Raw genomic sequence first — 23,121 nt, forward strand, 5'->3', positions numbered from 1 at the left:
GAATGAGCCAACTGCATCTTTGCATGTTGTGTTGCCTAGTTGTCTTGACCGCTGTGTCTGGCGTTTAAACAATAGGCATAACAAAAATAGCTGACATGGATTTTTACAGCCATACAAACCAATCTATTAACCTTCTATGAGGAGGTGAGTTGCCATCTAGATAAAGGAAGGCCTGTAGACGTGGTGTATCTGGATTTTGCAAAAGCATTTGACACAGTTCCCCATAAACGTTTACTGTACAAAATAAGGTCTGTTGGCATGGACCATAGGGTGAGTACATGGATTGAAAACTGGCTACAAGGGCGAGTTCAGAGGGTGGTGATAAATGGGGAGTACTCAGAATGGTCAGGGGTGGGTAGTGGGGTTCCCCAAGGTTCTGTGCTGGGACCAATCCTATTTAATTTGTTCATAAACGATCTGGAGGATGGGATAAACAGTTCAATCTCTGTATTTGCAGACGATACTAAGCTAAGCAGGGCAATAACTTCTCCGCAGGATGTGGAAACCTTGCAAAAAGACCTGAACAAATTAATGGGGTGGGCGACTACATGGCAAATGAGGTTCAATGTAAATGTAAAATAATGCATTTGGGTGGCAAAAATATGAATGCAATCTATACACTGGGGGGAGAACCTCTGGGGGAATCTAGGATGGAAAAGGACCTGGGGGTCCTAGTAGATGATAGGCTCAGCAATGGCAGGCAATGCCAAGCTGCTGCTAACAAAGCAAACAGAATATTGGCATGCATTAAAAGGGGGATCAACTCCAGAGATAAAACAATAATTCTCCCGCTCTACAAGACTCTGGTCCGGCCGCACCTAGAGTATGCGGTCCAGTTCTGGGCACCAGTCCTCAGGAGGGATGTACTGGAAATGGAGCGAGTACAAAGAAGGGCAACAAAGCTAATAAAGGGTCTGGAGGATATTAGTTATGAGGAAAGGTTGCGAGCACTGAACTTTTTCTCTCTGGAGAAGAGACGCTTGAGAGGGGATATGATTTCAATTTACAAATACCGGACTGGTGACCCCTCAATAGGGATAAAACTTTTTCGCAGAAGAGAGTTTACCAAGACTCGTGGCCACTCATTAAAATTAGAAGAAAAGAGGTTTAATCTTAAGCTACGTAGAGGGTTCTTTACTGTAAGAGCGGCAAGGATGTGGAATTCCCTGCCACAGGCGGTGGTCTCAGCGGGGAGCATTGATAGCTTCAAGAAACTATTAGATAAGCACCTGAATGACCAAAACATACAGGGATATACAATGCAATACTGACACATAATCACACACATAGGTTGGACTTGATGGACTTGTGTCTTTTTTTAACCTCACCTACTATGTAACTATGTAACATGGCACATTATTGGTTGTAGCAAACATCCATAAACCACTTATGCTGGAATAATCTATGTGTGCAGGTAATCCAACTTTAGACTTCTGCCAGCATAGTGAGCCAATCATTAAAGCAGAAAATGAGATTTTATAGGATGTTTTTTGCACAGAACTAGAAGCTACAAAAAGGCTTGTTTAGCCAATGTGTGTGTGACATCAATGTTTTGAAAAAAAAGTAGAGTTTGCCTTAAAAAAAAGACTTTTCAGTTTCTATATTGTAGAAAGCTAATCTCAAACTTGTTTCACCAAAGTCTCACAAAGTCATTGATTTGATAATTTAAAGTGTTTCTTTTTAGGTCTAGGGTGGAATGTGGATAGGGTCAGTACCCCTTTCAGGTTGTCATTGCTGCCTAGGTTATTATTTGCCTTCTTTATGTATCCTAATGACCATTGTTACCGGGACTGAAAATAAAGAAAATTCTATAATTTGGAGTTGTCACCAGAATAGGAACATCTTCCAACTGAGACGTGTGTTGTTGAGACAAGTGTCTAAAGCAGCCTTTCTCATCAAGGGGTCCTCCAAGGGTTGCTAGGTGTTCTTGAGCTATGAGAAATGATAAATCTTGATCTCCCACCAACACTGGCCATCAATGTTAGGGGACTATTTTTCACTGGCATCCAATGTAAGGAGACACTTTTACACTTATCAGCAATGCAAGAAGGTGATTTTCAAGGGACCAATAATATAAGACGGCACTTCTCCACTGACCTTTAGTGTCGTGTTTTCACAGTCTGTTTTTTTTTCTGGCAATTATTATTCATTTCTTTTCATGAATATTGAAATTAATTTTGTCATGTAGAGCAAGTGGGCATGGTAAAATGATCCACCGTGTGGGGTTGATTTACTAAGACTGGAGAGTGCAAAATCTGATGCAGCTGTGCATGGTGGCCAATCAGCTTCTAATTTCAGCGTGTTCAATTAAGCTTTGACAAAAATAAAGGAAGTTGATTGGTTTCTAAGCAGAGCTGCAATATAAACATTAAAAATGTAAAATGACGTAGTCTAGCATGGCTTTCTTTATAAAATAAAAATATATATTCCCGGTACATAAAAATGTAATAAATTTGTTTCACAGCCTGTCGTTGATCTTTCAACCTTATTATGTACCACTTGTCTGCTTTCTCCTTTCCTTTCCTTTATGGTTCAGATCATATAATCTATACATGCAGAATGGCACTGACAGGAAGATCAAAGACAAGCTGTGAACCAAATTTGCAAAACTTGTGTGTAATACATTTTTGAACGTATAAAAGAATCCATGCTGGGCTATGTCATGTTACATTATTAATGTTTTATATGAATTGAATAAATCAATGACATTTTAACAGTAGTGTATATGTAATATATTGTCAGGCACCTTTAAAGTCCCATGTATGGTGGAGTTTTTTGCTATTTTGTAATTTTAGGGATGGTGGTGCCTATTTGGGCAACTCTGGCAATATAATGTATATGTCTCAATAGACCACTTTTTTTTATTGAATCGGTCTATTGTGTTTCTCTTTCTTCTTTTATTACCCTTTATTATAGCAAAATATAACACAGCACTCTATTTTAACTATTAATAGGTGGTAAATTCCTGGCTCAGGTTGATGTCCTGAAAAAACGGAAGGACGAGCAGTCCTTCACCCAATGGCTTGGTACCTTAGTGTTTAATATATGAGTTAAATCTTATATTATTATGGTTTTCACTTGCCCAGTCGGAGGGGTGGGCAGGGGTAGTCCTGCCTGACCCTTTCTGCATGCCTATAAATAAGGCCCATTTTTGGTCTAGCCTTTTCTAGAAATATAGCTCATATGTTAGGCAACATGGGACTCTTCATGGTTGTTCATTTTGATGTAGTTTCTCATACTTGCTTATGGACTTTTTATGGGTCCATGGTTGGACCCCCCATTCTCCACATATGTTATGGTTGTTACTGTTTATACTTTGACTATGCTGACGGTTCTATTTTTGTACTTGACTTTTTTTACTTAAAATGTTCTTTTATTATTTGATATCTTAACAAAAAGATTGAAACAGAAAAAAAGGGAGGGGAGAGCAGTCCTTCACCCCTAGTATTAAGTCTATAGAAGCAGAAGGAAGGGGAGAGTATCCCACCACTATTTTACTATTGTAACAATCTTGTGAATGCTACCTGGAGGAATAGAGTGACAGCTTTCCAAACTGTCCATTTTTGTGACCTTTTTAGAGTAAATGTAGGTTGAGGGAGATCAGATCCTGCACAACTGGGTTTAAAGTCTATGACCTGCCTAAGCCCAATGAAGATCTGAAAATGTTTCCTGAGTCACCATTTTCTTGTACAGACTACAATAACTAGCATGGTTAAATGTCCTCACCCTGTTAAAGCCAGCATGCAGGAGAGGAAGGACCGACGTTTCTTCTTGATCAGATGCTCTGCAACAAAACAGAAATATTCCTATGAATACATATTATTTACTTAAAGCAGCAGTAAATACTCGCTTTACACCTGTACCTCCAGGTAAGCTTACAGTAAGGCTTACCTGTCCATACAATGGATGTTTCCTAAATGTGCAACCTTTAGAAGATGTTCATATCAACAAAAGCCAATTATATCACTGGCACATGCACAGTGATGCTCTGCATTCAGGGCACACAGAGTGTATTGTGGAATGCAGCGCACTATGCAGTGATTGTGACTTCTATGCGCATGCACAGGAGTGATGTCATTGTGACCCGGCCATTCAGGAGACCACAGTGTGCAAACCCGGAAGAAAGACTGAGTGAAGGTGGAAGCACTGGCAGCGGGGACAGTGCACCACTGGAGCGCTTCTTTTAAAAGGTAAGTTTGGTATAATGTGTTAGTTGTACTACTGCTTTAAAGTGGAATTCCAGCTAAACACTTAACTAGCCTTAAAACTGTCTCCTTCCACCCCTAACACCTATGCCCCCAGCGCAGACTTTGGAAGACCTCACATCATTTTGATATATTTTATAAAGAAATGGTGGAAGAGAAGGACTTTGCCACATATTATTTATTCTATGTTGAATTTTGCGCTGCATCGTTTTATATATGATAAATGTGACTATAGAGTCACACGTGGGAGTATACACAGTGCTAAATGACAGCCAACTCCCTCCCTTCTCCTCCATGCCCACTAACCAGCTAAACACAATGAGGGCGGAATATTACTTCTTGATTGATGGAGGCTTTACTTCCCTCTTATTCCAAAACATAGGTTGGAGGGGCGTGACACAGCCAGTGACTGGCAGAAATCTGCCCTCACCATATTATTGTGCTCGATTTCGGGTCCTCCCTTATGCACATAGCCAGCCAACAGGAATTTTTGCAGCTTTTATGCAGACTCAAGAATTAGTCCAGGTGGTGTTTGTTTATTTAGGGTTTTAAACTTGGATGGGGTGAGGAAGCATAGGATGCCCCCATCTGTGGAACTTGATTGAAAATTTTAGGACTTGCTAACCTTTTGGCTGCTAGGAATGAACGTTACAAAAGCTATCCTCCCATAGGATTGATAGTACAGCAAAAACAGATAGGAAAAGTTCCATCTGCGTAATACAGGTTTTACTCCGTAGAGAACTGCTAATGCACCTGGCTGCTCTTGAGCTGGAGGTGTAGAGTGGCTCTCTTGGTGGTGAGCGATCTCTAAGCTTTTCCCTTAGTTATGGACAAGCAAAGTATTTTTATTTTTATATTTATTTTTTACAATTTTTTTTTTCAATACATTTTTTAAAATATTTTTCACAACATTATTTTTTGTGTTATTTTTTTTTTTTTACAATGCTGTCTTTTTTTAGGGGGGGAGTGGACAGTGTCAGTGTTTTATTTTATAATTTTTTTTTTTTTTTACACTATTTATGGGGGGGGCTTTAGTGAGCTTTAGTGAGATATCACCAAGACCCCTGATAGCTCCCCTTTGAGTCAGGAAAAGGGACTGAGGACACAGATTCCCCAGTCCCTTTCTCTGCAGCCTCAGCTGCACTGAAGATGAATGGACAGGAGACAGCAACTCCTCTCCATTCATAAACTGAAACATCGTAAACACAGGTTACAATGTTTCAGTTATAAATGGACTGTAAATGACAGACTCCTTTGCATCCTGAAAGATCTGGGATGGGGGGGGGGGGGCCAGAGGAGGACAGAGGGGGACCAGAGGAGCACGCGGAGAGTCGGGAAGGACCCAGGGGGACCCGGAGGATGACCCAGAGGAAAAAACGGATCGGGACCAGAAGCTGGACACGGAGAGCCGGGGAGGACGCAGGGGGACCCGGAGGATAACACAGAGGGGGATCCGAAGATGAAACAAGTTGGGCCTCAAAGCAGGACATGGGGAGCACAGAGGGGGACCCAGAGAAGGACCCAGGGAGCACAGAGGGGGTTGACTGATGCGGCGATGGGGGCAGTTACAAGCACCGATCTCCCTGACAGCTGCAGGAAGGAGAGGAGGAGAAGCAGCTATTAGAAAAGCTAAAAAGGGATATCGGTGCTTGTAACTGCCCCCATCACCGCACGATCATCCTTGAGACTGCCCATGTATCGGGTCAAGCATCGGAGCATTTGCACAAGTACAAGTACTCATAAAAATGCTTTGTATTGGCACCAATACCGATACTAGTATCAGTATCAGTGCAACCCTACCTTAAATGGAATCTGTTGCTTTGTCCTCTATGTATAAAGTACATGTTCACTAAGACAAAACTGTAACCTGGAAACTAAAAAAATTGGGAGTAGGGACGATTTGTTTTTATTACATAAGAGGCATACTATATCTCTTCTACAATAAAGGCTTCTTACCTCACAATCTTCTTTACACTGTACACTGAGCTGCATATGCATAGCTCAGATTACAATTCCGGCAAATGTCTGATGCCGGGACAAATAAGTCCCATGCATATGCAAGGGAGCCATGCCCTTCCACGCTGGCCAATCAAGATGGTTGAAGACCCAAAACATGGAAGAAGGCAGAGAGCAGATTTCGGCACTAGCGAGGGAGCTCATAGGCTTTGAACCGTTGCAGCGCAAGTATTTATAAAGTGGGTTTAGTTCACCTTCTCCCACAACTTACAGCTGGTTTAGTAATGTGATGGATAGCCGCATTGATCAATAGTTGGAATTCATGGGAGGAGAGAAGCTGGTCTTGGCTTATACAAGAAATATACAACCTCAACTGCTTCTGTCTCCAGATCTCCTTATGATTTTAACACATGGTTTTCACTAAAGTTATTCTCTATGCATTTCTTCATGATACGTTCAGTTAAAACTGCCCAGGTTTATAAGAGGTTTACTTTAAAACTGAACCTAAAAAAGAATAAAATACTAATAGTTTTACAGGAAAGACATTGATCAATAGGAAAGCAAAAAAATAAAAACACAAACTTACAATCGTGGGACAACAGCAAGGATTGTAGTGTGCTCTGATGGCTTTGTTGCACGTATCGATCTGCAAAAGAATGAAACATTTAGATGGCAATAGCAGTGGTGCACTATAATCCAAGCAATCAGAAATTGTGTTAAAACTTTGGTACAGGATGTATTCTCCCTTGAACAAATACTCAACCCTTCTTGGTCCTCTTTCTCAATTACCGAGATCGGGATAGGATTCTCTCGGAAGCTCGCAAACACTCCACACTTTCGTACGACAATACCTCTGTCCTACTATTCCCAAATTTTTTGGCTGAGCTACAGCGCAAGAGGAAAACCTTTACCAATGTTCGTAAAAGGCTTTGTGAAATAAATATTAAATACAGCATGCTGTACCCTAGACATCTCTGAGTCCCACATAATGACTCGGTTCGCTTCTTCGACTGCCCGGCTGACGCAGATGAATGGCTGAGTACCCTGCGGTGAGCACAACATTCCGCTTATGACTCACAAATTAATTTCCATATCGTGCCATGGAAATGTCCTCTCCTCTTTGGGTCCCTCCTTTAAGTTGTCTGTTTAAGTGTTCCATTATCCGGTTCATTCTGCCTCCTTACTACAAAGCCTGTTGCCGTTTGGCTCCCTTGCTCCTGAAACAAGACAAGCTTGTTCCATCAGACAAGTCGCTGATGGCACACTCCTTGGGGTAGCTACTATTTTTATATAGCCCTACTTGTGGTGCCTTGCTTCATAATGCCCCATGGCATATGCAGTCCTCATGGTCCTATATGCAACTTAATCTCAATCTGTATCCTTACTCCACCGGAGCTACCTCACGTGCTAGTTAACTGTTCTACACACCTAACCCCTCCAGTTCTGCCTCCCTGAAGTGGTATCAGAGGTTCTACTATTACCGCTCTCTGGGGCTTCTTCAAAGAAGACAAACTTTTTGTTTAGTTACGGGTATTAAACTGACTGGCATAGTTGTTGGGGTCGCTAGTCATTAGGGAGTTTACTATCTTTACTATGTCCACTATGTTCATGTTGTATGGTAACTAATTGTCCAACTTAATGTTTATTCTCACTTGCTGGAGTGCTCTAAGATTATTTTACGCAGTGTTGCTGAACTTGGAGGTATGGCGACTCCCCCCACGGATAAGACCCCTTTTCCCCCCTTCTGGTCGGTTTCTAGATTCCACTCATACTTCACTGCACCCTGTTCCCATTTTGCTCTTTTTATATAGTTTAGCGTCCCTATGGAACTGAAATTAGTATCTTGGAACACAAGGGGCCTTAAAAACAAAATCAAAAGATTTCTAATGTTTAAATTCCTTAATACCCATAAACCGCATATCCTTTTTTTACAGGAAACTCATCTTTTTCAGAGCGTGAGTGCAACAGGCATTTCATGTCACCTATTAGAGCTATGCTGGGGGGGGGGGCACCATTCTTCTTCTGAATAAATCCCTTGCGTATAAGGTAATACATGTATGTTCAGATCCAGGGGGTAGGTTTAAATTTTTAGTTCTAGAAATTGGTACTGTGAAATACGTGTTTGTCAATGTATATATTCCTCAGCCTTTTTCTCCTGGAAAAAGGCTGAGGAACTTTATATACCATCCAGGAGAAACTGGCTCCACTACAGATAACTAGAGTTATATGGGCTCGGGATTTGAATGCTGTATCGCAGGCTGACTTAGACTACTCCAACCCTCAGAGAACGTCCAGTGTAGACCTTGGGTCCTGGGCTCACACCTTTGACCTGACAGAGATTTGCAGATTCAAATTTCCACTAGACCATTTTTACTCACATTATTCCGCCTCCCATAAATCTGGTTTACGCATTGACTTAGCGTTTAGCTCTAGGCTGATGCTATCCGCCATACAGGTAGTTTCCTACTTGTCTGCAAGCATTTCGGACCACTCTCCGATGGAACTTATTGTAAAGGTTGGAGGAGGTAAATCCCTGGGCTGCTGGCGCCTAGATTCCAAATGGCTTCTTAATGAGAGGGTATTGGAGCTGCTGTAGGACTCAAACGTACAATACTGGGTGATGAATGAATCCTCAGCATCCCCCCAGATGGTGTGGGATGCCTCTTAAAGCATTTACCCGAGCTCAATACATTTCAGCCATCAAATTTGCAAGAGTCGAGTATAATTCCCAACTGACCTTGCTTGAGCGTGCTGAGTCCGAGGCAGCTTCCGATTTTGTATCTTCTCCTACTGGGGAAAACTATTCTATTTTGGCAAAGGCCCGCAGAGACCTGGAACTTCGCATTACGTCCCTCACACTGTGCTGGAGGTACTGGGTTTTGGGCCACGTTTCCGTAACTGGGTCAAGATCCTTTATAAGGCTCTTCCTGGTGTTATTTATGCTAATGATGGAGCCAATAGCCCAAGCCATATGTAATTCTCCCCTTATTAAAAGGTATACCAGTAGGTACTGTCATTGAAAAAGTGGCACTATACGCCAATGACATGATCCTTTTTTCGAATGACCCCAGTCCTTCCCTTTAGGAAGCTCTGGCCCTGCCTTCCTTGTATTCTCCCTTGACAATTGTGAAGGTTAACTCTGATAAATCCCTCATCCTGCCGATTGATGGAGAGGTGGAAGTCATGGTTGACCCGGACTCACCACTACGGTGGACTTCTTCTGCCAAATATTTGGGGGTAGTGATCTCCTCCAAAGCATCAGACTACATTAACCGTAATTGAATCTAACAAAGCAGCGATTGTCGGCATGGTCCCACCTCCCCCTCTCCCTCGTGTGGATTAATCTCATAAAAATGACGTTGCTCCCCACCATATTGTATATGCTTTGTCATGCCCAGTGTGGATCCCTAGGAAATACTTTAGGCAAATTGAGTCTGCAATGGCCTCATTTCTATGGGGCTCACTATGGTGATCTGATGGTTTCGATACTCGGTGTCACTGCTGTATAGAAGTCTACAGATCAAAAGCTCTGGCTGCACACTTACTCTTGGTCAGAGACTCAGGAAGTTTGAAAACTAGAGACAACCAGGGATCTAGCATTGTCAGAAAGGAGTCAACAATCACTGGAAACAATAGGTACTACAGTCACTGGAGTGCTATGTACACGGCATCTCACAGTATTTCCACCAAGAAGGTTTAAACCAGTAAAAAGATTTTGTTAAGCTAGAAGAACTTTGGTACTCTAATTAGCACTGGCAGAATTTACTGTAAACAGGGTCTATAATTTTAAATCCAAGATAGCAATTTTAGAATTGCTTTTATCCTGCCCAACTGGGTGGGTTTAAAGATGGATATTAGTCATTCTGTGACCAGATTCTTAGTCTAGAAGAGGGTCTAAATGATTAATTAGTTCCTAGATAAAAAATACTCCAAGAAATCATAACTTTGAATGAATTATGGCATAACACCCATTTCATCATTGAGGAAATACAGAATATTACATGTGAGCATAGCTGCAATAAATCTATGATGGAGGTCAGGTTCATGGGAACTCACAGACTGTCCTTGTAAAAATGATCTGTTTGTGTCTCAGGACAAAAATGGTGCTTTATATAAGTTGATCAAACTATTTTGAGACAAATCCCTTCAGGCTGCCCATACATTCTCATCTTAGCACTCTGTTCTCTGTAATGGTCAGTGATGAATAGGTACAGTATACTACCTTCTTCAAAATTATCCTGGAGAACATAGAAGTAGACTCATTGGGATTGCTTTACCAAAGACAAATAGGCTGTTCACTTTCAAAAGGGAAGTTGCACTTTGCAAGTGAATTTTTCTCCTAAAGCATAGCCAATGAGGATGGTGCTGGCTGGCGCTGGCTTCCATCACCCACTAATGTTCAAGCAAAAAAGCAGTTTTTGTTATTTTCCCAGAGCATGAATGGGTATTCTTTGCAGAGTGAAACTGTACCACATTCACTAAGCTCTGGGACAAACTTGTGTCAAACACAAGATTCTGGCCAATGCATGCCATACATGCTGAACATTCTATCAGCCTATCGAAAGAATTTGTTGGTAATATTACAAATGTGCCACATACAGGGTGACAAAAGATGCATATGTAGGGGTGACCTTCAATGAAACGATCAGTAGATCCAGATCTATAGGCAGCTGAATGATATATTTTTTTCCTGTAACAATTGAGCTTGACCCTGCTGCTCCATCTACTGCATTTCCCTACTGGTCTGTAAAGTTGTCCATCTAGGGTAACTACAGTAATAAGAGGCTGGGGGGGGGCAGGCAGAAGGAGGTAGAGCCAAGCTCAACTTTTTGGGAAAGGCTAATATTTAAGGCGAATGCGCTCAAATTAAATTGCATAGGATTGTGATAAGTTTCCTTTAAGCATATTAAATAATATGAATTGAAAATTGATCTCATACAAACAAAACAGTAACAGTGCTGGATTTCTGTCCATACTTTGTACTTGCCTGCAAACCGCCTCTGCGTCAAGGTATCTTGAGTGCCTGTGATCTATAACAATTATTTCATGATGTTTATCAAGGAAACACTCTAGGGCCGATTCGGGTGTTCTGGCTATATTACACCTGTACCCAGCCCGGTCACAGGCCCACCAGAAGGCATCGCTCTGACTGTCTTCCTTTGCGAACACCAGCAGCACCTGACAACGAGATGTTGAAGCACAAGACAATTCATATGAAATACAAAGTTCCACTACACAGAGTGGGTAGTTTTGACTTTTGCATTGCGTTTAGCACTGTATCTGATAACTGGAAAGCCCAGCATGTTTTACAAGCTGAACATCATGGATGTCCTTGGCAATACATTTTTCTTTGTACTACATTTTCTTTGTACTGTGAGAAAAAAAAAACCCTGGCCTTCAATCAGCAATACAATATTAGCAGCATTTGCCCCTGGACCCCACAAGGCCACACCTATTTGCTGATTGTGCAATAGGTGCAGCCTCTCCTATAACATCATCTGAGGACATCAAGAGTCCATCCACACCCTGGGCAGCATGGAACAATGTAAGTATTCCTCTGTGTTAATGCTTCTCTAGACTAGACAAGCAATCAAACCTTATTATTATCAGGGAAGAAAGGGAGAGGGGACAGCAAATCCTACTATTTTACTGCAGACTGAAGTTCAGTTTAAATTGCTGTCTGTGTCCCCCATGAAGATGATTTTCTGTATCCCATTATATGAGATCTCTCTTTTTTAATTTTTTCTCTGGAACCCATCACTTGGGAAGAAAGAGTGGATAAATCTACCTCATGGGGAAACAGACAATTAAATCTTGACAGAGATGGTACACCTTCAGTCTACTAGAAAATTTGCTGTTACGGCTGTCTGTGTCCCCATTACAGAGATTTTTTCTCACTTCCTGTTCTGTTAGACAGGAGGAATGGAGAAATCTGCTAAATGAAGAGGAAGGCAGTGATAAAAAGATGACAGAAGTTCTAACCCTTTCACAACATCCTAAATAAAATTAAAAAAAAAAAATAGCTGGGGCTTTAATCTAGTATCTAAAACATCTGTTTAAAAAAAAACTTAAATGTTAAAATATTTTTAAATAAAAGTGACCAAAAAATAAACCCAAGAGCGAAAATGTAATATATTGCAGCACATGTCCTTCTGTATTTTATTTTTTTTTTTCCTTTAGTATCGCTTTACAAAGGGAAACATTAGATCTTGATTCAAATTGTGCCTAAAGATAAATGTGGTAAAATTGAAGAAATGACAAGGGAGTTTTCATTTAAAAAAAAAAACAACAAGGGAGTTTTCATTTTCATGATCTAAACTAAAGTGGTTGTAAAGGCACAAGGTTTTTACCTTCATGCATTCTATGCATGAAGGTAAAAAACCTTGTGTGCAGCAGCCCCCCCCCCATTACTTACCTGAGCCCCCTCTCCTTCCAGCCTTGCCTCTCCGGGGACTACCACTCCTGATTGGCTTTTGGCAGCAGTGGGAGCCATTGGCTGCCGCTGCTGTCAACCACAGCCAGTGAGCCAATCAGGAGACAGAGGGGACGAGCTATGGCTCCATGTGTGAATGGACACAGAGAGTCGTGGGTTGGGAGCCCACCTGCTTGGGCGCCCCCACAGCAAGGTGCTTGCTGTGGGGGCACCCACCAGGAGGGAGAGGAGCCAGGAGTGTCAGCATGGTACCTGAGAAGAGGAGGATCGGGGCTGCTCTGTGCAAAACCACTGCATAGAGCAGGTAAGTATAACATGTTTGTTATTTTAAAAAAAAGAAAACAAGGCTTTGATTAAAAGTTAGATATGTCATATGGGAAAAGCAAGTAAACGTCTTCACTTGTTTTAACTTTAGATATCTAAGGTGTAGTGTTTTCTGTGATATTGAAGTAATCATGGCAAGACCAGTAGAGCTCTCCCTTATGAGTCCGCCGATCCCCGCTGAGCAGGAAAATGACAGGTCCGTCACTGCACAGTGTGCAGCGACGGACCTGTCAGAGCGCCGCTCTCCCCTATGGGGGATCGGGTGATGACGGACCGTAGAGTCCGTCGTCACCCGATCCGATCACGGATGGAAAAGTAGGTTTTTCCTCCGTTACACTTTTTCGGATCGGAGCGGGTCAGATGTCAGCGGACATGTCACTGCTGACATCCGACGCTCCATAGACCTCCATGGAGTGTCCGTTCAGGTCCGCCTAAAAAACTGACAGGCGGATCTGAACGGACAGTCCGTGTGAAAGAGGCCTAATAGTTTGGGTTAAAGTGCATACATCTACAGTCAGAAAGAGATTGTAACAATTTTACCTGGGTAGGCGGTATGTTAGCAAAAAGCCTTTACTGTCCAAAAAGAATATTAGAGCAATTGACATTGAACATGTAGGCAAAGAACTGGCCTTCTGGAAGAATTTGCAGAAGACTGATCAATCAAAGATAGAGTTGTTTGGTCACAGTAAATATGCATGTTACAGATACTGGTGGGCAGTTATACAAAATCTCTACACAAAGTCATTTTTGGGGTGGCTTAACCAGCTTTTGATGCCAAATATATCATTGTTTTTTTTCACATCTTTACATCTATTGATATTGATGTTGAATACATGAATGAAGGGCACATTTTTCCTGTGCTTTTATTCAAGTTTATCATCTTTATCTGTAGGCACTGTTTGAATAAATCTCAATTTTTTTCAGGTTGAAATATGTTGAAAAGGTCAAGAATTTCCATTGGGTGCACTTAATTTTTCACAAAGCTTTTCCACAACAATCCTTACATGACATGTTAAATTATTAGCATTGCATAGTGGTACTCATGGATGTCTATGTCCAGCATTTTTAGGGCAACATATCCCCTTCCCCCATCTTTAAAACACAACCAGCACATTAAATGACACCTTATTTATTATAATTGTCCACCATGCTTGCTATGCACTGGGTTTCCGTCAAATTATAATGAAATCTGAACAGTTATGTCATGCTTCCTGCAGAAATGTACTTTGCTATGGTTCACTCACTTTTATAGATGTATATTGATAAAATAAGCATTGTTTAACCAGGGAATAGTGTTGTTATATAAGGGTATGCTTCTTCGGGAATTAGGAAAGGCTGCAGTCAGACTCTTGTAAACACAGCACTGTTCCATGACCCTGGTTTGTTGGAGTGTATTACCATAGCAACTCCGCTTTGTGACAGAATCAATAAATTCCCCGTAGTCTGACAAGAGCCGCTGGACTTAGTGACCTGCTTTCAAACTCCTCTGCACACTGGACTGTTTTTCTAATATGGATACTTCAAACACGTACTTAACAATCTTTCAAAAAGGGGCAAACGTGTTTATTATAAATAAAGGCACATTTGGATTATTATTATAGTTAAAGCGAAAGTTTAAGCAGCTTTAAAACACTTCAATTCAACCCAGTTGAATTTCCAAAAACATCGCGATGTGTTTTTAATTGCAGCTGGTATAAATACACGTATCTGCTTTTATATTGGCTTCTCTTTGGCCTGATAGCATTAACATTTTCTTGTTTTTCAAAGGTAAGAAGATAAATGATTTCAAAACGGAAGGTTTTCTTGGTATGTGTTGCCGGGTTTAGTTATTACAGCATAACTAAAGCAGGGGGTGCAAGAGTAGTGTCCTTTAGCGCAGTGTTTCTCAACCTTTTTTCAGTCAAGGCACCCTTTGAAAAAATTGACAATTTCGAGGCACCCCATTATAAAATGTAAAAAACTATTCTAATAATTTGACATAATGCAGCAACATCCACACAAGTAGGACACCCAACATTAGAGGGGGTTTATTCTTCCAAAGCAAATACACTTTTGCAAACTGGTACTTGACTAGTATTCCAATGTTTCTCTTCTCCCTCAGTTTTTCTCTATGGCTCAGCTAATGTGACCCCAACGCTAATGAAGAGGGACAGGAGAGGGGGATACAAGGATGCTGTGCAGGTGACTGACATCCTCCATATCAACTGATGATGCCATTGGTCGTTAGGACGCCGGCAGCTAGAAGGTTATAATGGTGCACAATGAAAACCTGTGGCTTTGTGTAACTAAAAGGCAAGCTTCATCCACACGCCAGCTTGTATACAATTTTTGGGCAATTTCCCAAGGCACCCCTAAAGAAACCTCAAGGCACCCTGGTTGAAAAAGGCTGCTTTAGACAATTATGCCATATTTTCTCATATTTTTGAATTTTGAGAACTGCCTCTGCAGTTGCAATTTTGTTCTTTGTAGATGCAGGATTGAATTTACCTTATCTATCCAGAGGCGGGTTGTGGGAGGTTGAGGAGACAGCCAATTGTGGGCTATAGTTTCCATGGCTAAGTATAGGGTTCAGTGACTGCAAGTTCTATGTGAGAATCAGCAGGGAGTCCCAGTAATCCACAAATGTACAATCTAGAGGTCTAAGAGGTAGACACAAGTAATAAGGGAAGTAAAAAAAAGCTGTACATGAGGTAACAGTGTGTGCCTTAGGCAGGCCATACATTATACTCGTGGTGGATTGAAAGAAAATCGCTAAACTTCCCCATTAACACAGTCAGTGTTGATAGGGGAATCCCTCCCGCAGAGCTATTGTGTTCTGCCGACGAGGAGCCTTCCCTGCTGGCAGAACACAAAAATTAGTGTTGCCAACTATAGCCGGCAGCACTAATTGCTCATGAAAAACCCGACAGGCTGGATGTACACAAGTCAATTGATGGATCAACTTGTGTATAACCAGGGTGCTCATACATAGATCGGAATTTGCCCGGCCCCTGCAGAAAAAGCCAAAATTTCAATCCATGTATGGCTGGCTTTAGACAAAGAAGCATTGCTGGATTGAACTGAAAAGAATAAAGACCACCATAGACATCAGAGAGCAGTCAGCCACCCAGAGGCATCAAAGGTGACTGCTGAGTCTCTGAACATCAGTAGTCTCATCCTGCAGCAGTCTGAGTCCAAGCTATGAAGGGAGGCAAGGTACTACAAGTGCCTTTGGTATCAACTTATCAGGATAAAAATAGCAACCTGCACAGGTTATCCCATTCTCTGATTGTTCTTGCTGATCAGCCTCAGGCTTCTGCCGGAGACCCAGAGTCATTAGGTCAAAAATGCCTGGACCAAGAGACTTATGTTTTGGCACGTTATGTAGTTGCATGCTTCTCTAAAGAGGCTGGTTTTGAGGGTACACTTTAAGGTTTCCAGGATTGGAGAGTGCCAAATTATATGGATGCCTGGGATAGCTCATTCTCTGCTCTACTCTGGCACTCTCATTACTCATGTACTGAGCCACTGAGAATAATATTGGTCACCATCTGTAACTCAGTGCATGTGCACATTGCAATTAGGTAGTGGTTCTGGAGAGCCAGGCTATCCAAACACTTTAACAGAAAGCCTAGGAGAGCAAACTTTAGTTCAGTGCATATGAGAGCTGTATTTTTTGAGTTACAGTATACCTGTATGATGAGAAAGGCAGGGAGACAGTGGGGGATTTCTTATGAAACTGGATTCACCCTTAAATGTTATTTTATAACCATGTAGAGACGTTTTTAAAAGGGGAGTTGGAACTGACACTGGTAAAATATTTTTGCTAACATTTGTTTGTTAATACACACAATAGTATATAAAAGACGTATGATCAATAGATGTAATAGTCATATACTAAAACAGCGCTAGTGTTGAGCACATAAATGAAAAGATGATGTGTGGCCAACTTCACACAAAAAAAGTCCATAAGAATAGTGAAGTACAAGTAGTGGTTCAGAGAGTGTTCAAAGTAGATCCTATAGAATGTCACAGCGTGCACCATCCACCGATCACTCCAACTCCACCATGCGTGAACACACTCTCCTCAGGGGATCAAACTCACCAGAGCTAAATTAAATATAAGCCTCCAAAGTAAGAAGTTTCCTGGGCCACATTGATACAACACTTTTCCAGGTGACAGGTTGTTGGAAGGGCTCCAAAAGAATTATAAACAAAAGAAAAACGCATATAGTGTAATTCCATTTATTGATAAAAGAAACCCATCACATCATATGTCCCCCATCAATATCTACGTACTAGACACAAGCAGAAAGAATAAAGTCACCGTGCACTGCACCGTAGGTCCTCCGGTTATCCGTCTCGGCAATCAAGGAGCAAAAGATTCACTTCCTCGTTCCGGGTCCGACAACGATGGAGCGCACGTGTCACTTCCGGCGTCGTGTAGGCCACGCACTGACGCGTTTCGTCATATCCTGACTTCAACAGATGCATGCTGTGACATTCTATAGGATCTACTTTGAACACTCTCTGAACCACTACTTGTACTTCACTATTCTTATGGACTTTTTTTGTGTGAAGTTGGCCACACATCATCTTTTCACTTATGTGCTCAACACTAGTGCTGTTTTAGTATATGACTATTACATCTATTGATCATACGTCTTTTATATACTATTGTGTGTATTTATTGTTTTTTAAACAGCAGCTTAGCCTCCACACCCTGAGTTTCAACCATTTGGGTGTTTTGGAAGGTATATTTTTATTATGTCATCCCATATGCTGGGTGCTGTGGAATAGTGGCTGGGGTTCTGTGGCGCTGAGCGGTGTATTATAGGCCCAAACATACACTTTTTGTTACGTTTGTTTGTTAATGATGTATAACTGTACACTCTAGGATGCTATAGAGTTGGCCATCCAAGGCAAAGAAAAAGGTGCACTTTAATGCCGACCTCTTCAGAAGAACATACCTTTCCTTTTGTTTCCCAACCACTCTCCTCGGTCACTGTGTAAGCTGCAAGTTGATTTAGTTGGAGCTTACATAGGACTAACCATCTACCCATGCCATGTGACAAAACAGGGCTAATGGAAAAAAAAAAAAAAAAAAAAGAGTGCCTCAGGTATTTTCCTCATTCCTGGGTAATTGAACCAGTGGGGGATCAAAATGTTGTGCCTGGGAGTTGGGGGAGGGCAATTAAGAAAACATGTTGCTGTAACAAATAGATGGGGAAAGCCAATGTTCTTCCAATACACTTCTTTCTACACAAAAAGTTCAAAAATCACCAACTAACACATGAGTTAATTTTCTAGTATAACAGATCAATGTCACTTTATATAGCCATTTCATAAAGCTAAATAATATTTTTTTATTTACCTGTATAGGATCCTGTGTTAGTCTCATAGGTCCCAGCCACAGTTCTGTTGACGAAACCTGCTAAAAGTTAAGAATACGGTTCATTATTCTGTATTCTTTTTATATATACAGTAAAAGTAAATTGAGTATCTAGATTTGCTAAACAACATGTAACAATGGCAGAACAGAATATCATAAAATACATGTTCTTGCTGCCCTGACCTGTAGAATCAGATTCATATCCCCCGGCTTGCCATTTAGCTATGTCATTACATAAAACAAAGTTTTAGCCTATACTGTATACAGAACTATGGACAGTTGCCTGAAACATTAAAAAAAAGTTACTTACTGTGAATTAACCAAAGATTTTAAATGCCTTTTAATTCATTTGAGTATTTATGTTGCACATAAATGTGTTGGGTTGTTCATTGTGAAGGATATGTGTTATTATGCAATACGGACAATAAAACCTTTCATTTAGACCTTTCTTTACAAAGAACATTGTGTGATATACCTTCCAGGCTTATACAGTAAATATCCTACACTTGTACTGTCTAGTCTAGTATAATTCTTATCAAATGTCCTTGAATTTAAAAATTAGTTTCCTTAGAATGTTAAAGAGTAACTGCAGTCTGCTCACATAATTAGTAATAAAAACATCTTTGCCATTATGAAAGCTTCCCTGCAATCACTTTGCATATTATTTTATATATACTGTGATTCTGTACGTGCCAAATATGCTGCAAAAATCTCCCTCCACTGAGTCTGGCTGCAACCATTTTAACTGTGGGCAGCTGAAGCTGCTGCCTGTTCACTTCCTGGATTTACACAGACACACACCTCCAGCTCTGCAGCTCCCATTGGCCCTCTTATGGCTTTTTATCCCCCCTCCCTTCTTGGCAAACTCTCACAAGAGTGAGGGAGAGAGCTGTGCATGATTTCATAAGCCTAGGCTTTTTACCAGACAAGAAACAGGAAGTGGGCTGTATAAGGTATTTACTGGAAGAAAAAAATGTCTTACTATTCAAGGATAAAACAACAAGTGCAGAAGATTTAATAGATGGAAAGTTGAAAAAATGACTGAAGTTCTGCTTTAAGTACAGCGTGCATGCATTCAATGGGATACTAACTGTTTTTAGTGACTTATTTTTATTTAAGCTTCTTAGTATCTGTGTTTTATATACAGTATTTGTTTCTAATAATAATTATATAATAAATACAATTATTTTCAGCCAAGTCCAATAAGATTAGTTACATGGCTAAAATTGATATCCTTATCTGTATGTTATAGCTTTTTGAATTGAGCCTATTGTTATCCATACGGCATCCTTATCTGAGTTCTGGATGGTCTGCTCACTGTTTCTTCTGTAAGCTGCACTACAAAGCTGGCCAAGAACTCTGCAAGTGACAAACCCCAAGAAAGCTGTTATGAACAAAAGCCTACCCCCTAGGCTTGAGGTCACCAGATCCTGGAAACTGAACTGCAAATGCATAGTTTGATTTGTTACCAACCAACAAAATGGTGGTCTCTAGTGTCAGTAATATGATTCATCTCAGCTTTTCATATATGAATCCACTGACAACGGCCACAGTCATCACTCCTTTGACTTTAGACTGGGAAGTAACAAGTTTCACTTTTCAGCACAGCATTCAAGATAGTAATCAGTGAGCTCATACAGATCTCAGTCAATAGACACTTTGTCATGGATGGATTTACTATTTGAACAGTCAATGGGTGCCTATTTTTAATATCAACGAGTAAGGTTTAACCACAGAATGTTTAAGGTAACAAATACTCTGCAGAACATTAGTAGAATAGGTTAACAACAAGAATGATGGAGCATCTGCAGAAAATAACAGAAATGATTGGGTTGGATTTGGTTTACAGCCTGACCACATCAATTAGAAAACTGAAAGAAGGGGCCTGTGTTGGTGACAGTACCATGACAGCTCATAGAAAGAGTGTCTATTGGTGTAATGGTCTAATGGTTTAACAGCAAAAACATTAGCATTAAGGTGAAAAAAAAATAAACCTTTTCAGCACCCTTGATGGGAATAGATGGATTTCATAATGATCATAATGTACTGTAGATTTTACAATAATAATGCTCCTGTTTTTATTGCATGCAATCATTTCAGATTGTTTTCCAATGAAGGATATGATTCAGCCTGGAAAATGATGTTTTATACACCTTACATCATTCTCTTTCTGAGCATTATTGAAAGCAGACATCCATCGATACACACAAAAAAGGAAATGCAATCTCTTGCCAAGGATATCAGGGAATTATGGGGGTTATCTGACATGATATGAAATGTTGAATGATCCTTGTTTCCTGCAACCCCTGACCACCATTTAATATAGAATGTACAATAGGTTAATTTTGTTATATGCTTGTGTATGTCATGGCAAAAAATAAATAAAAACCTTGACTATGCAGGGCAAAGAGACAGTGGGGGTGATTTACGAAAGCCGTGTGCCATCAGTAGAAGCGCACGGCGAGGCGCAACGCACATTTCCATATTTACAGAATGGTGTGCCGGTAACAGAGCTCGAATCCCCCATTTACTATAGCGATCTCGGCGCATGGGAAAATGCAAACTGTGCGCCACTATGGACATGGCATCTTCAATTCAATATTGACAGAAGATGGAGGTGCCAATTTTATGGGGTGATGTGAGGATGTTTAGTAACAACTGCCCAAGTAACAAATATGCCCAAAATAGAATGCGAAAGTAACTTTTTCAGAGAAAGCCTGCTGTGCCTGCAAGTAGGTTTAGAACTGCGTGAGATCAATGTAAGCAGTGAGTTTGTTCACTGCGCGGCCAATATCTTAGTAAATGTTAAGCAACGTACATGCAATTGCATGGGTTGAACGGGCACACCTCTAAACTTGACATTTTTTTTTTTTTTTTACGCTGGTTCACCTTTATGTATTTTTTTAAGGAGATTTGCACACAGGTCATGTTAGCAAGTTATGTTGCCAACATGTGACATGCACCTTGTTAAAATTATGTAAAAAGACTCGCTCCTCTAGCTCCTCCTAAAAGAGCATTTAACCTTTCCCCTCTAATGCATACAATTTCCTTGGGCTAACTTTTGCCTTATAAAGGGGAACGTCACACTCCCTTCTACAATGCTCTTGTCTCCCCCCTCTAATCCCTTGGATTTCCATGGGCTAACTTTTGCTTTTAAAGGGGAACTCCACACTCCACTGCATTCTCAAAAGGCTGTAAGCTGCCTTCACCAATCCAAACCAAATCCTTTTTCAGAGCATACAACAGGGCCAGCTAAGAAAGGGGCGAGAAGAGCAATCACCCAACCTCCTCCTGAACCATACAAGGCCACATGCACTCAACATAGTTGGCTGCCTTTGGGGCATGTTGGGCTCAGCCCAATACAACCACAAAGCACCTTGTACCCACTTGTTTAAAGGGGTTTTCCACATTCCGTAAGGCCCCCTGTCTGCAGCCCCCCACAACCCCTGCCTATGGTTGTGTGGAAGAGGCCCTTGTCCCCCTGAATATGGGAACAAGGTGGTTGACTTTTGGGTTGCCTGAGCCCCTCCTGCCCCCAAGCATCCACCCCCCTGGGCTGGCTTGCAGTGTGTTTGGCTAGGGGTTTGTTAGTTTGTGTGGGAGGGGCACAATATTTTTTTAGTTTGGGGTGGTATTTTTCATGGGGGTTCTCATTGTAAGCCTTAACAGACCCAAATGGCCTTGTATGAATTGGGGGGGCAAGCTATTTTTGTTTTGGGTTAAAATCTTGCAGCTGCAATGTAGATTTGTAAGTTTTCTCTAAAGCCGTACATCTTTGAAGCAGCATTTTGGATACATGCTACAGATGCACCACTTTACAGGCAGAGTAAGCCCCCCAAGTTTCTAGTTTTTAAGCAATCTTGCATTTTTAAAAGCACTTCTCCTTGTTTTGTTTTTGGGGTTGTCCAAATTGCTGACATTGATATATGTCCCTCAGGGTGGGACCTGGGCCCCCATACCCATTTTAAGGACAATAACTAGAATATAAGCCAGCCAAGTGGGGACTAACAAAATTAACAAGTCAGTTCCCATAGACTGCAATGGTATTTGTTGTATAACTTTTGCCCATGTTAGGCTCTTTGTTTGCCCCCCTGGACCGGGGGGTGTTTGTCCCATTTGTAATTTTGTAGCATGCTGGATGATGTGCTTAATTTTGGACAGGGGTGGCTTATTTTGTGCTGGCTGCATTTGGGTTGTTCTGGGCATGCTCATGGACTTTGTTTTTTTGCTGTGGCTTTTGGTGTGTGAAATGCATTTGGGTTGGTCTGGGCATGCTCAGGGACTTTGTTTTTTGTGCTTTTTGTGTGTGAACAGCACTTGGATTTTTCTGGGCATGCTCAGAATGTGTTTTTTGGGTTAGTCATTTAAGGACATCCTTAACAGGTGTACCCACTTTGAAGTAATGTCTCTACACTGGATGAACTTGCATTTTGTGTGGTTCATGGACTGTGCATGTGTTTTCAATTGCCTCATTAACAGACAAACCTATGTTATATAAAGCTAGAGTACATTTGGGTGCCCTTATGTAACATGTATTTTCTCTTTGTATTTTGTTTGTTATGTCTTTGCAAAACAGATGTGTTTTAAAGCAAGTATATTTTACTTGTGTTTATTATTTTTTTATTTTTTTGGGGGGGGGGTATTTTTCCCTGAAATATTTTTGATGTTGTCAATGTGTGTTGTTTGTAGGTTGTTAGTTTCACTTTGATTTAATTGCCTGTGCTGCATTATTTTGAAAAATCTTCCTCAAGATGTTGTGACTAATAAATGTTTAAATCCTTAAGAGACTGTCCGTTTGTGGGCACAGTACTTTAACTCCTGTTAATTTCCTC

At 41.0% G+C, this 23,121-nt stretch overlaps 1 protein-coding gene across 1 annotated transcript in view; it reads right to left on the reverse strand.

Annotated features, from left to right (window-relative positions):
* PDE8B (phosphodiesterase 8B) overlaps positions 1-23,121 on the reverse strand; it is a 254,283-nt gene that overhangs the window by 65,095 nt on the left and 166,067 nt on the right. The window contains exons 2-5 of the mRNA XM_073623914.1: positions 18,272-18,331; positions 11,149-11,339; positions 6,748-6,807; positions 3,727-3,784 (exon numbers count right to left, since the gene is read on the reverse strand). Coding sequence (XP_073480015.1) covers positions 3,727-3,784; positions 6,748-6,807; positions 11,149-11,339; positions 18,272-18,331 — 369 coding nt within the window. The remainder of the gene's footprint in view (positions 1-3,726; positions 3,785-6,747; positions 6,808-11,148; positions 11,340-18,271; positions 18,332-23,121) is intronic.

Source organism: Aquarana catesbeiana, linkage group LG01 (genome assembly GCF_042186555.1).
Source record: "Aquarana catesbeiana isolate 2022-GZ linkage group LG01, ASM4218655v1, whole genome shotgun sequence".
Taxonomy (NCBI): domain Eukaryota; kingdom Metazoa; phylum Chordata; class Amphibia; order Anura; family Ranidae; genus Aquarana; species Aquarana catesbeiana.